This window comes from Salvia hispanica, chromosome 3, assembly GCF_023119035.1.
Source record: "Salvia hispanica cultivar TCC Black 2014 chromosome 3, UniMelb_Shisp_WGS_1.0, whole genome shotgun sequence".
Taxonomy (NCBI): Eukaryota; Viridiplantae; Streptophyta; class Magnoliopsida; order Lamiales; family Lamiaceae; genus Salvia; species Salvia hispanica.
Window position 1 is genome coordinate 22454187 of NC_062967.1, and position 11825 is coordinate 22466011.

General features: G+C 37.0%; 1 protein-coding gene, 1 long non-coding RNA gene and 2 pseudogenes across 2 annotated transcripts; 3 read left to right on the forward strand and 1 right to left on the reverse strand.

Moving 5' to 3' along the window:
• The first annotated feature begins 1343 nt into the window (after window positions 1-1343).
• On the forward strand, window positions 1344-2896 carry LOC125209605 (annotated as a pseudogene).
• Window positions 2897-4128: 1232 nt separating this feature from the next.
• LOC125214131 lies at window positions 4129-6911 on the forward strand (annotated as a pseudogene).
• Window positions 6912-7024: 113 nt separating this feature from the next.
• Window positions 7025-9275, reverse strand: LOC125214130. The gene is made up of 5 exons (XM_048115029.1): window positions 9024-9275; window positions 8799-8933; window positions 8653-8690; window positions 8482-8548; window positions 7025-7502 (listed from the first exon to the last, which is right to left on the reverse strand). The coding sequence occupies exons 1-5, from the start codon at window positions 9264-9266 to the stop codon at window positions 7125-7127; spliced, it is 861 nt and encodes a 286-aa protein (XP_047970986.1). The 5' UTR covers window positions 9267-9275; the 3' UTR covers window positions 7025-7124.
• A 1838-nt stretch (window positions 9276-11113) lies between these two features.
• LOC125211633 lies at window positions 11114-11695 on the forward strand. The gene is made up of 3 exons (XR_007174547.1): window positions 11114-11193; window positions 11285-11410; window positions 11518-11695. It is a non-coding gene; the product is annotated as an uncharacterized LOC125211633 (long non-coding RNA).
• Window positions 11696-11825: the final 130 nt, after the last annotated feature.

Sequence of the window (11825 nt, forward strand, 5' to 3'; positions counted from 1 at the left end):
GTCCTAGCGGCAATGAGCTTAGACATCAATGTATGAGGTGCCGAGTTCAAGCCCTCTTGACATCAGTTGTAATTTTCTCCTTCCTTAGGAGTTTATTTGTAATTTCCTCCTTCATATTGGAGTTAATTTTTTTTTTTTTTTAAAGATGAGGGTTTAGGGTTTAGTACCAACGAGTTAATAATATCTCAAATAAAACAAGTCGAACAACAAGTTTGATATCTCAACTCCAAATCTCTTGCACATGGTCTAAGGAATTAAATAGGTACTACCTCCTTTCCACAATAACAGTTACATTTTGTCATTTCGGTCTGTCCCATAATAAGAGTCACATTTTACTTTTACCATAGATGGTAAATAGGCCAAACTTCCATCAACTTATTTTAATCACATTTTATTCTAAAACTAATATATGTAAGTGGGACCCATAGTCCACTACCTTATTCAACCCACTTTTCTTTATATTTCTTAAAACTTGTGCCCACACCAATGCGACTCCTATTGTGAGACTGGGATAGTATTTCAACAAACACATTTCAAATAGATCAACCCAAATCGGCATAAAAAGTAAATGAAGGAAGACAAGACAACTAGCAAGTGATAAAAGTCAACTTTTGGATTTTGTCCAATTCCCTCACACTAAAGAGTTTAATTCGCATCTTCAACGTCTTCATCACATCTTCTCACCCCACATCACTAACATCTCATTCCACCGGTTAAATACAAGCATGAAAAATAATGTTATTGTTTAACCTCATCCCATATTTCCCGCAGCTCCAACCGATGGCGGGACAACTCCTTCAAACTCTATAATTTCAAAATTTTCAATTCTAACCACACAGTCACAAAGACGGAAGTTTGGGGCAGATTCTCAACCGGATAGCCGAAATCCATAGTTTCTATGCCAGACCTCTAGAACGCATCGGTGATGATGAAGTGGTTGCGAGGATATTGAGGGGAGCTTGTCTTCTTGTATGCTACATGCAAAGTTATGATGAAACTACTTCGCACATCAATCGTCATCTTGGTTCATTTGGACTGATATGCATTCATCATCACGTAGTCATGATGGGAAATCAAATTTCTTTTTAACTTATCACTTTGTGGCGATATAAATACTACACTGATTTGATGCTCAAACACTTCAACAACTCCAATTTTTTCAAGATGGCATTGTTCCGGTATTTCCATGGGAAGTTTGAGTAGCTACAGGGATATGTAGACTGGTGCTCCTGAACGATGGTAAAAACAAATTCTCGTTTATCACTATGTTGCAACCTAATAGCTACATGGATTTGATGCTCCAACACATTAACAACCCTAATATTTTTCAAATTGACATTGCTATGGTGTTTCCACGAGAAGATGGTGTTGACCACTTGCCTAAGCACTATTTGGAAGCTCTGCATTGCGTGGAGTTCACTCTTGGTGAGGTGCATGTTAGAGTTTGTATGCTAGAAATCATCTTTCAAATGATTGAATAGTGTAAAAACTCTTATTTTATTTTCCAACGAATAAAACAGATTATTTTTGTTATAATGTTGTTATGCTTTACATTTAATGGTTGTTAGATTACATATTTAAATGTATAAGAAACTTAACAAAGTCTAAGTCTTTGTTTTAGTAGACCGGTTATGGACGACGTCCACTTTAAGGTAACACGGTCAGTTATGAACAAAGAAAAAGAAGAATTTCACAAACTAAATAGGCTTAAACTACCTATGGTGAAAGGTTGCAATGTCAGTCTGCATATTTCTAAGCCTTACTGAAATAAGATGACATTGGTGTGGTATAGCATTGAACGGATCTAACAGCAAGACGTGTCTTTATGCTATCTACTGAAAGATGAGTTCTTGATAAATATTTATCTCTTAATCAGAACGGGCGTATCTATGGTTTCGTAATAGAAGATATTTTGACCGGGTTTAAGATGCATGCTCACAGATGGATTTCCATCTACTGCATGCCTCCTCGCCCAACATTTATCAATCCTTCTGCTCGTCTCAACCAGGTGCCTCGTTGGGCTCTGGGCTCCATTAAGATTATGCTTAGCAGGTATTTCCTATATATAGTACGACCACAATGGAAAACTGCAGCTCTTGGAGAGGCTCACCTATGTTAACACCGTCGTTTCCACTCACTTAGATTCAGTTGTTCGCTTACTGTTTTCTTCTTTCTATATGTCATCTTACAAACAAATCTATCATTCTCGAGGTTATTAATGAACACAATTATGATCGGTATTCTCATCTCGTGGGGATGAATATCCAATATCTAACTCCGAATTGATATCCTTGTGTAGATAAGCAACTTCGCTAGCATGTGGTTTATTCTCCTCTTCATCTCGATTTTCACCATGGGCATACTCGAGATGAGGTGGAGCAGATTCAGCATCGAGGACTGGTGGAGGAACAAGCAGTTTTGGATGACCGACAGGACATCCGCGTATTTTTTCGTCGTCTTCTAAGGTCTTCTAAAGGTGCTGGCCGGGATCGACACCAACTTCACGGTCATGTCGGTCACGTTGAAGGCGTTCAACGAGGACGACTACTTCACGGAGCTTTACGTGTTCAAGTGGACGACCCTCCTCATCCCCCCTGACCACGGTCCTCATGTTCAACATCGTCGAGATTGTGGCCAATGTCTCGTAAGCCATCAATTGGGGTACCAGTCGTGGGACCCGCTCTTTGGGAAGCTCTTCTTCGCCATCTGGGTGATCTTCCACTTGTACCCCTTCCTCATGGGTCTCCTCGGACGACAGAATTGCACCCCGACCATCATCATTGTCTGGTCAGTCCTCCTTGCCTCCATCGTGTCGTTGTTATTGGTCCGCATTAACCCCCACACGTCGGACGCCTCGAAGAGGGCTGTGCAAGGCCAGTGTGGTTTCAATTGCTAAGGTAGAATTAAGAGGCTGCATTTCTTGAATGTATGGTTAGTTGTATATAAAGAAAGAAGACATGAAACTAGAAACGCCGTCATCTTAGGGAGAAAGCTAAGTTGTATTGTATTTGTATCATTTTGAGGAGAAAGAAAACATGAAACTAGAAAAGACATCACCATTGGTTACATACCTACCACTTTGCTACATCAATTGCATTATTAAGTCATTATGCCCATATTTGGAGGCTAGATTAATCCAAAAACAAGATAGTTACTTTTATATAATTAATTTTTAATTTTATATTTCATATTTTTGTTTGCCATTTTTTAAACTACCATTAGCATAATGGTTGTTTTAAATGGTGATTTAATTTTATGATTCTTCACATCCTCGACTTGTGTCAAGAAAAGGTATGAGGTACGGATGGATATCACATGATAACTCAAAGTATTTCTTTATTCTCGGTCACTTATATAATTGTAATGTAGCATCTTAGCTTGCATTTTAACATTGTTTTGCTCAGTCCTCAACTCGACGTCAAGTTTGCTAGTGCCTACGAGTTTGAAGTGCATTTACTCGACGTCAAGCTTTTAGAAAAAATTGCTTAGTCATTTCTTATCAAATTCTAGCTTCACCATTCATCTGCCACAAGGTCTCCACAATTGGCCGGTCAAATATGAAACTTAGAAGAGATAGTTGTTGATTATGAAGTAAAGTGAAAAAGAAAAAAAAATAATTGAAGTTTGTTAATAGAAAATAAGTCTCGCCTTAAAATAAAATAATAACATAGAAAGTTTATAGTCTTCACATTAACAAAGTATTAGAGTAAAATATATTAGTAAAATAGAAGGTTCATAATCTCCCCGTTACAAAGTTTTCAAAAATTATAGCAGCCATCATCTCAGTAAAAAGATAGAGATAGGCAGATAGCAATACACCAACAATTACAATCACAACTAAAATTAAATAAATAAACATTGAGGTCAACAGTAGTTTATTTCTCATTTCAATTTATTAATTTAGTCTTTATATTTACTTCTTTATTCTAATAAATTGTGTTTATAAATTAATTCTTTATACGCATTTGTTTTAATTACAATTTCTTTTCGAATTTCATGTGTTTCAATACTTATTTAGAAATTATCTTGCCAGAAGAAATTTATGTACAGGCGTGCACATATTTATTCAAAAATTTCACAAATTTTGTTATTACTATATGAAGTAAATAAGTACTCACACACTAATATTCGCCAAAAACTGATAAAAATAGCAAGTCCAGTCAAAAAATTTCCTGGTGTCAGAGCCAAAGCCAATATCTCTCTTAGCTCATCGCTGCTTTATGCAGTATTGCCCACCCCACTGATTCGTTGCTGCGCCGTGGAATTCTGCAGATCTGTGTGAGAATTTTCTCTCTATTTCTTAAATTTTGATGTGGAAACTTAAGCCCGATTATCTGGAACTATTTTTGTTTTTTGTGGGTTCCATGTTTTTGGTCAACTCTTAATTTTTTTCTGAATGCTGATTTCTGATGCTATATGCTAAATTCTGGTTAATTTGTTGGAGGTTGCAACATTGAAGCTGTGCTTTTGTCATTTCGACACTATTTTAATTGAAGCAATATGATTTTTTTCTCTTTAATCTATAGATTGCATATTAACTATGTTAAACATAGCAGTATGCTCATAATAACGATGATAAGAACTATTTTTAGTGCATGTTTTGAGATTTGAGCTACGAATAAGGGATTTTCATGCTCTAGTGTAGGGATTCTCATGCTCTAGTGTGTGGCTGACTAGTATTTTTCATGCTAATTTGGGGGTTTATTGGCTCGTATTTTTTCTAGGTCAAATTTAGGTCGGGGAGATGCAGTAATTCAAAATAAGCTGCTAGACTGCTGTACGGGCATGATGGATTCTATGGGTGGAGGTAACAATGTGACCAGCAATGCCAATTTGGCGTCAAAGCACCGGCTTCGTTGGACCCATGAGCTTCATGAGCAGTTTGTTGATGCTGTCGCACAACTCGGTGGACCAGATAGTAAGTGTTTCTGGATCAAGCCACATTTGCAGTTACTATTGGGACTGAAATAGTATGGATTAGTAACAATAGGAAAAGATTAACAAATCAGTATCCCAATTAAAAGAGCATAAGAAGAAGCCAAAAATTGTTGCTAGCTTAGCTGGAGATACATTGTTCCATCAATCTGGAGAGAGTTTAATTTGGCATGTAATAGTTGAGGGTAAGAAGAGTTTCCATACATCATAATATGCTGTAAACCTGTAAGAAATTGCACTATCGTGTGACTTTCACTGGCCATGTATGTAAATTTTATTTCTCGCACCCTAAAACAGACTTTGTTAGAAATCCCAAATTGCTGAACATCTTTATATTTTAAAGGGATGGCCTAAATGGAGAGTCTTACTCCGACACCCTTATAGCCGTTTGGATGAAATCGTCTTCTGATATTTTGCTACTGGTTTCAGGGGCTACTCCTAAAGGCGTTCTTAGAGTTATGGGGGTTCAAGGACTAACAATTTACCATGTAAAAAGTCATTTACAGGTATGCACACCATCAGATCCCTCTCTAGTGTTGTTCATCAGTGTAGTGTGTAGCACTAATCTAAAATCTCCCACAGAAATACCGGCTTGCCAACTATCTTCCAGATTCTTCCTCTGATGGTAGGTATTTTCTTGACTGTATTGTTTATATGCGCAGGTAGTAACTATAATACCTTGGTTTTTTTGCAGAAGTTATTGTTGTTGTCAACTAATATATTTACTCATATATGCTATGCTTTCGAAGGAACAAAAGCTGAAAAGAAAGACTCTGGAGACATGTTTTCTGGCTTAGATAGTTCATCGTAAGTGCATCAAACAATTAGGACATTTTTATAGTTTCTCATTAAAATAACTTGGAAACTATTCATTTGATATCCTTTTTACCCTTTTCTGGTATTTCCTTATAGTAGTATATTTCAATTTTGTAGTCTCCGTCATTCTTATTGATTGATGTATCTTCCTTAATGGTGAATATATTATGACAGTTCACTAAAGGAACTTTTTTTTTCGTTGCAGGGGAATGCAAATAACTGAAGCACTGAAGCTGCAGATGGAGGTACAAAAGCGATTGCATGAGCAATTGGAGGTACACTGTTATTTTTTCGTAGATTTTTTCTTCGTATATGCTCCATATAGATGCTATCTATGTACATCACGCTCCTGACCTGTTGTGTGACTTATGTTCATTTCACACTTCATCATGGAAAACAAATTGAAAGAGAAGTCTTCTTAGCTAATGAACTAAGATGCATGGTATTGTTATTTTACTAATTTGGGGGACAGGTGGAGCAATGAATTTTGCGAAAGATGCTTGTTTCTTTTAGTGTCTATGCGATATATGACTGTTAGAGAACCTTACAGGTGCAGAGGCAGCTGCAGTTGCGGATAGAAGCTCAAGGAAAGTATTTAAAAAAGATTATTGAAGAACAACAACGCCTAAGTGGAGCTCTCCCAGAAGCACCTGCCTTGGAGGGAATTTTCCCCGACTCTGAGAACAAAACTGACCCAGGGACCCCTGCTGCAACTTCTGAGCCCCCGTTTGCTGACAAGCTTTCCAAAGTATGTAATCCAGTCAAGAGCATTTCGGTCGACGAGTCCTCCTCTCATAATGAGCCACGGACACCTGATTCTAATTGTCATGTGTCTTCACCTCTTCCCAGCCCAAGCGAGAGACCAGAGAAAAAGCAACGTGGGAGCACTGACAAGAAATGGTTCTGAGCCACTCAGTGCTGGACTCGAGCTCGAGCCCTCCTTATCAGGAGCAAGATTCTAATTTCTTGGCAAGAGAATAGTCGGATCATTTATCCGGGTTATCCATTGCAGGCAAAAACTAGGGTCACCAATAGAGACAATTAATCCATTCTGATGCATGTTTCTTTTGTCACCTTGTTGTATGTCTAGTTCAGATGAATGAATGCGATAGTTCAATCTTGTCTTTCTGTCATTTTAGATATGCTATTTTATTTCATCAGATATTATACAGTAGTTTTAACATTTTAGATATCAAAACAAATGAACTAGCGATATAAAAATAATCTTACTGAAATTCTTTATTTATTCCCTGAATAAACCGAACAATATCAATTTCCATACAATAAGAAGAGCATAGCATTTTATTGAGATAAATGTAACATATGTATGTATGTTATTGGTACATGAATGGTGTAACTTAAACCAACAAGTACTATAAGTAGGAGCACACTACTAAGCTCACTACCAAACCTACAAAGGCTCCGGCAGCAACTTCAACCTCTGTATGGCCGACCGATTCCTTCAACAAAGATGCTACAATTTCCGATTCCCCATCAGGTACTACACCCGAGGGTCTTACACGCCTCCGCTTGTCAGGCTCGAGCAACAGAGAACTCGTTTGCTTTTTCTGCAACGAGGTATACTCCTCTGACAGAACAGGATCAGTGATCTCTAAGTCTGGAGATGAGTCTCTGGAATATGAATTTATTACACCATCTGCATCGTCTGTAGAGGAAGGCGTGTAGAATCTGCTTCTTGGCACCACTTTGTTCAGCAGTTTAGCATGAGATCCAACTTCCCTTCTAACTCCCTGCAGTTAAAATCATGATGCTGAAGTAGCATGTTTTCATAAAACAAACAATTAAGCTGCTTATGATAGCAATACAAACATCTGAGGGACTTGTGCATAAAATCAGCATCACAGTCTTTTTTTGGCTAAATTTCTCTTGATGATTTGAGGGGAATATATCAGTTTTGCAGTTGCGTAGACACCAAGCTAAAACGCTTAGTACATAGGCCGTTGAAGCCATATAGGTACTTCTTGCACCTCAACAATACTTCGGAGGTCTTGCATTTTGAGGCATAATATTCAGTTTGTGCAAAAGTAGAAGTTGAGAAAACATCTTATATTTAGACGCAATCACCCCTTTTGCATCTAAAAGTTGCCTCCATATACAGTCACAATCCACAGACCATCATACAAAAGGAGAATACAATGATCTAAACTACAGTTTACCCAACAACCTAAAGGGCCACACATGGATGTACATTCTTGACATCCCTACTTTGCTAAACGAGCATCTCGTTGGTGGATTGAATAATTAATTGACATAGACAGGAAGTTAGGCATATCCAGGTCCAACATTCAGAGATAAGAAGTAAGACTAAAATACAGAATTGAGGACCACATTCACAGTAGCACTCCGAAAATAAAAAGAGCCGATCTATTTCATACTCCACACTAAATTTCCAACTAACCTGCCTAACTCAACAAAAGAATACAGTAGTGGCCCATTCCTCTCTAAAACAAAATAATCTTCCATTTTCATCTTTCCAACCTCTTCCCCATTACTTAGAAAAAGCGAGCCAGCAGTTCACATGCAAGATACTATCATTAAGCCCATTAAGCATCCCCATTCCACTTGCAAGATACTATCTTTACGGCCACTAAACATCACCATTTTCAAGATTTCAAAGTTATGATTTCACAAAGCTTCAATATCAGCATTTCAGTTAGGTCCAGTTTTTGCATCAATGGACATAGAAAGTAGTGAGCTATGGAAACAAACCTGTGCATCATACATTATAAGGCCAGCATAAATCACAGCTAAACCAAAAAGTGCATCCTTAAAGCCTCTGCATATCAAATAAAAAAAATCAATTTATGCTAAAAATTTGATCAAGAACCAATTTCAACAAAAACTGAAGATAAAAACTGAATCTTTACAAACAATAACTACCTCTCCATGCCAAGACAAGTTGCCGTCGCCACAACAGACTGGATTAAAAATAAAAGCCTAGTTAGATCAAAGCAACTAGCAATAAACTAATAGAAATTCAACCAATCACCAAACCAAAGTAAAAAAAGGAAAGAAAGTGGAATTACAGAAGAATGTGTAGAAGGGAATCCTCCAGATGATAAAGCAGTCTTCAAATCAAATTTCTTGCCGTACAAAACGGTGGAAGCAAACGGTTTGAGGAGCTGCCCAACTGCTGCAGAGGCAACTGCTGATACAAGAACCTGGAAAGAAAGAACAAAGGCAGCACCTTTGAAAAACTGCAAAAAATAAAAAGAAACAAAAAACCCAAGCTATAAGCGAAGGAGACGAACTTTGTTGTGCAAAATAGCGGCGATGTCGTGGGCGGGGAGGCCGTTGCCGGTGAGTTGAGAGACGCAGCGGATTGAAGATGGGGAGGAGGAGATGGGAGTTGTTTTGGCGGAGGGGGCATTTTTGGGGTTTGGGAGGTTGGGGAAGCGGAGGCCGCCGCCGCCGCCGAAATTGAGAAATTGGAGTAGCATAATTGAATGATGAATTTGGTGCAAGTTTTCTTTTTTATAAGAGCTGGCTTTCATATTCAACGAGGGAGCTAAGGTTGTTGGTTGGTCCTTGTAGATTCATAACTGCTGCATTTAATTTATAAATTTAATATTATTATATTGTAGTCGTAAAACACAATATACAATTTCATGGTAAAATAAATAGTTTGGTTTTCAGAATTTTCTAGACTTATTTTTTTTACATCAATTTACGTAGTATCTTTAATGTGACCCTACAGATCTAATAAAATACTACTCCATGTAGTTTCGTAATTTTTTAAATAGAGAAATATAAATGTAATTCACACATTTCCAATTTATTAATTTAGTAAATAATTATGGATTTTCGATAATGTTGATGTAAAGTCCGATCACATGATAATTAATTTTTGGATCCATCATTGCACAATATTTGCCTTCCCATTGATGAGAGGGGCCTAGGCACTGGCACACGTTGCCTGTGAGATGATGACTGCTTTCGGATTCAAATTTTGGTGAAGCTACATGGTAGCTTGGGAAGCCAAATTGAACTAATAAAAATATCAAGTCTATCAACGTTAGGGGTCAACAAATTGGGCATGGTTGTTAGGATTGGTATATTGGAAAGCATATTTCGAGCATGTTGCACGGATAGAATTGCTTGTATTCAATATATTCTATAATCCACTTTTAACCCAAGGCGAGAAGAAGTAATTTTATCGCATTGATGTTTGTTTGTACATTTATAAGATGTTTATCAAACATTTAAATGTACAAGAAACAAATAAGTCTGATTCTTCTACATAGTAAACTAGTCGTGAACGATGTTCACAGAAGGTGACGCAGTCGGTCCTTTGTAGAAGAGAAATAGAATTTCACATTTATTGAGATTTGTGAGCTTTAATCTCATCCACTCATTTTAAAATCCAAGGGAGTCTTGATTTTGGATTAGGGTGCTATAAGCATTAGAATAAGACCCATAATGGATGATAATAATATTCTGTTTGGGCTTGTATTAAATTGAGGCTCAATTTAATTAGTAAAAGACCAACAGGTTTGACCCAGGTCCAACCTTCATGGATCCTAATCTGACCCAACATAACTCTATTAAAAGGAGACTAAATAGAAGACTAATTAATAAATGTTAATAATTAAAAATTCGTGCCCCCCTCTTCCAGGGAGTGGACGAAATTTTCAGTTTCATGGAACTGAAGTTCAGTCTTCTTTCTAGTCAAGTCCTTTTGATTCTGACAAGCTTTGCCCACCCAAAGGTCAGATTATTCGGGATACAAATTAGAAGATTCGTGGTTGAGTACGAAGAACATCATATGGAGAAAGCGCAAGCAATTGTCGATTTTTCGGAGAATCTGTTCGGTAACCCTAATCCATAGGAATTCATGAATTAGGGTTTTGATTCCTTATTTGTGAATTACATGTGATAAAGCATGCAATTGATTGTTTAACATGTGATAAATTGATCTCATAATCTGTCAAATAGATTCACATGTATGATTTATCTGTGAATGCATTACTTCCGCCGTGCAAGGGGCACCAATCCCCAGCAATGGTAAAGTGAGGTCCAAAGAATGTGTTGTTTATTATAGCATAATGCTCAATATTTAACTCTATTTATAATTTTTGAATATATTTTATACTAATATTTTCTTTTTGTGAAATCTATTTTTTTTGAGAAAAAATTCTTATTATTCACGAAACTGTATATTTAGTGTCACTAACTTATTATTCACAAACTATATGCTTAGGTAATAGTGTCACTAAAATTTCTTTCACTATTGACGATACTTTTAACCGCCGCAATCATACATATCTTTTGTTTTGTCACTTAATTCTTTCTATGGCATTACATGACCATATCTTCCTCAATCTCCTATCACGATACATCTGCTTTCGACAGGTTCAAAACCGATAAAATATTTCAAATTCCCACCCCCCACCCAACATGTCTTCATCCGTTGGTCTCTAGGTGAGAGTAATATTAGTTTCAGTGATAACGTGTTTTTGGGATTGCCCCCTTCGCAATTTCTATCATATTGAGGATTTTGCTTTTGGCTAAGGCATGCTTGGAATTAGGTTTTTGCTTTCAAGGTTCGAATCCAACTGGTGGATTGACAAAGTTGCGAGCCGTCATCAAGATCAATATAAAAAGTGGAGTAGGAGTACTATTTTTTGATCCATTTAAGGTATAGTTAGGATTTCAACTATCCTATCCATTATCTGTCTAATTGCGTTCTAGTTTAGAGTATTTTTGTGTGACCAAATATACTTTTTTAAAACTATCCTATAATAGGAACAGGGATTTTCAGACCATCCAAGCATATCATGCCAACTATTGGTCTCATGGGACGACTTCTGCTCGACTACTTCTCAAACGGGAATGGCCTTCTTGTTTGTGCTGGATGGATTGGGCCACTTGATGTATAAAGGACATAGGTTGTGGCATCCAATGCATGTGATACAACATTCAATTGTATAATTAGTGTATATATTGATATTCAAAGTCTGAATTATATAATACTCTACTAAATTGTTATAAAATTATTTGAGGATTAATTTTGTAATTGTAATCTTCAATGTGCTATATGATTAGTAGTGATG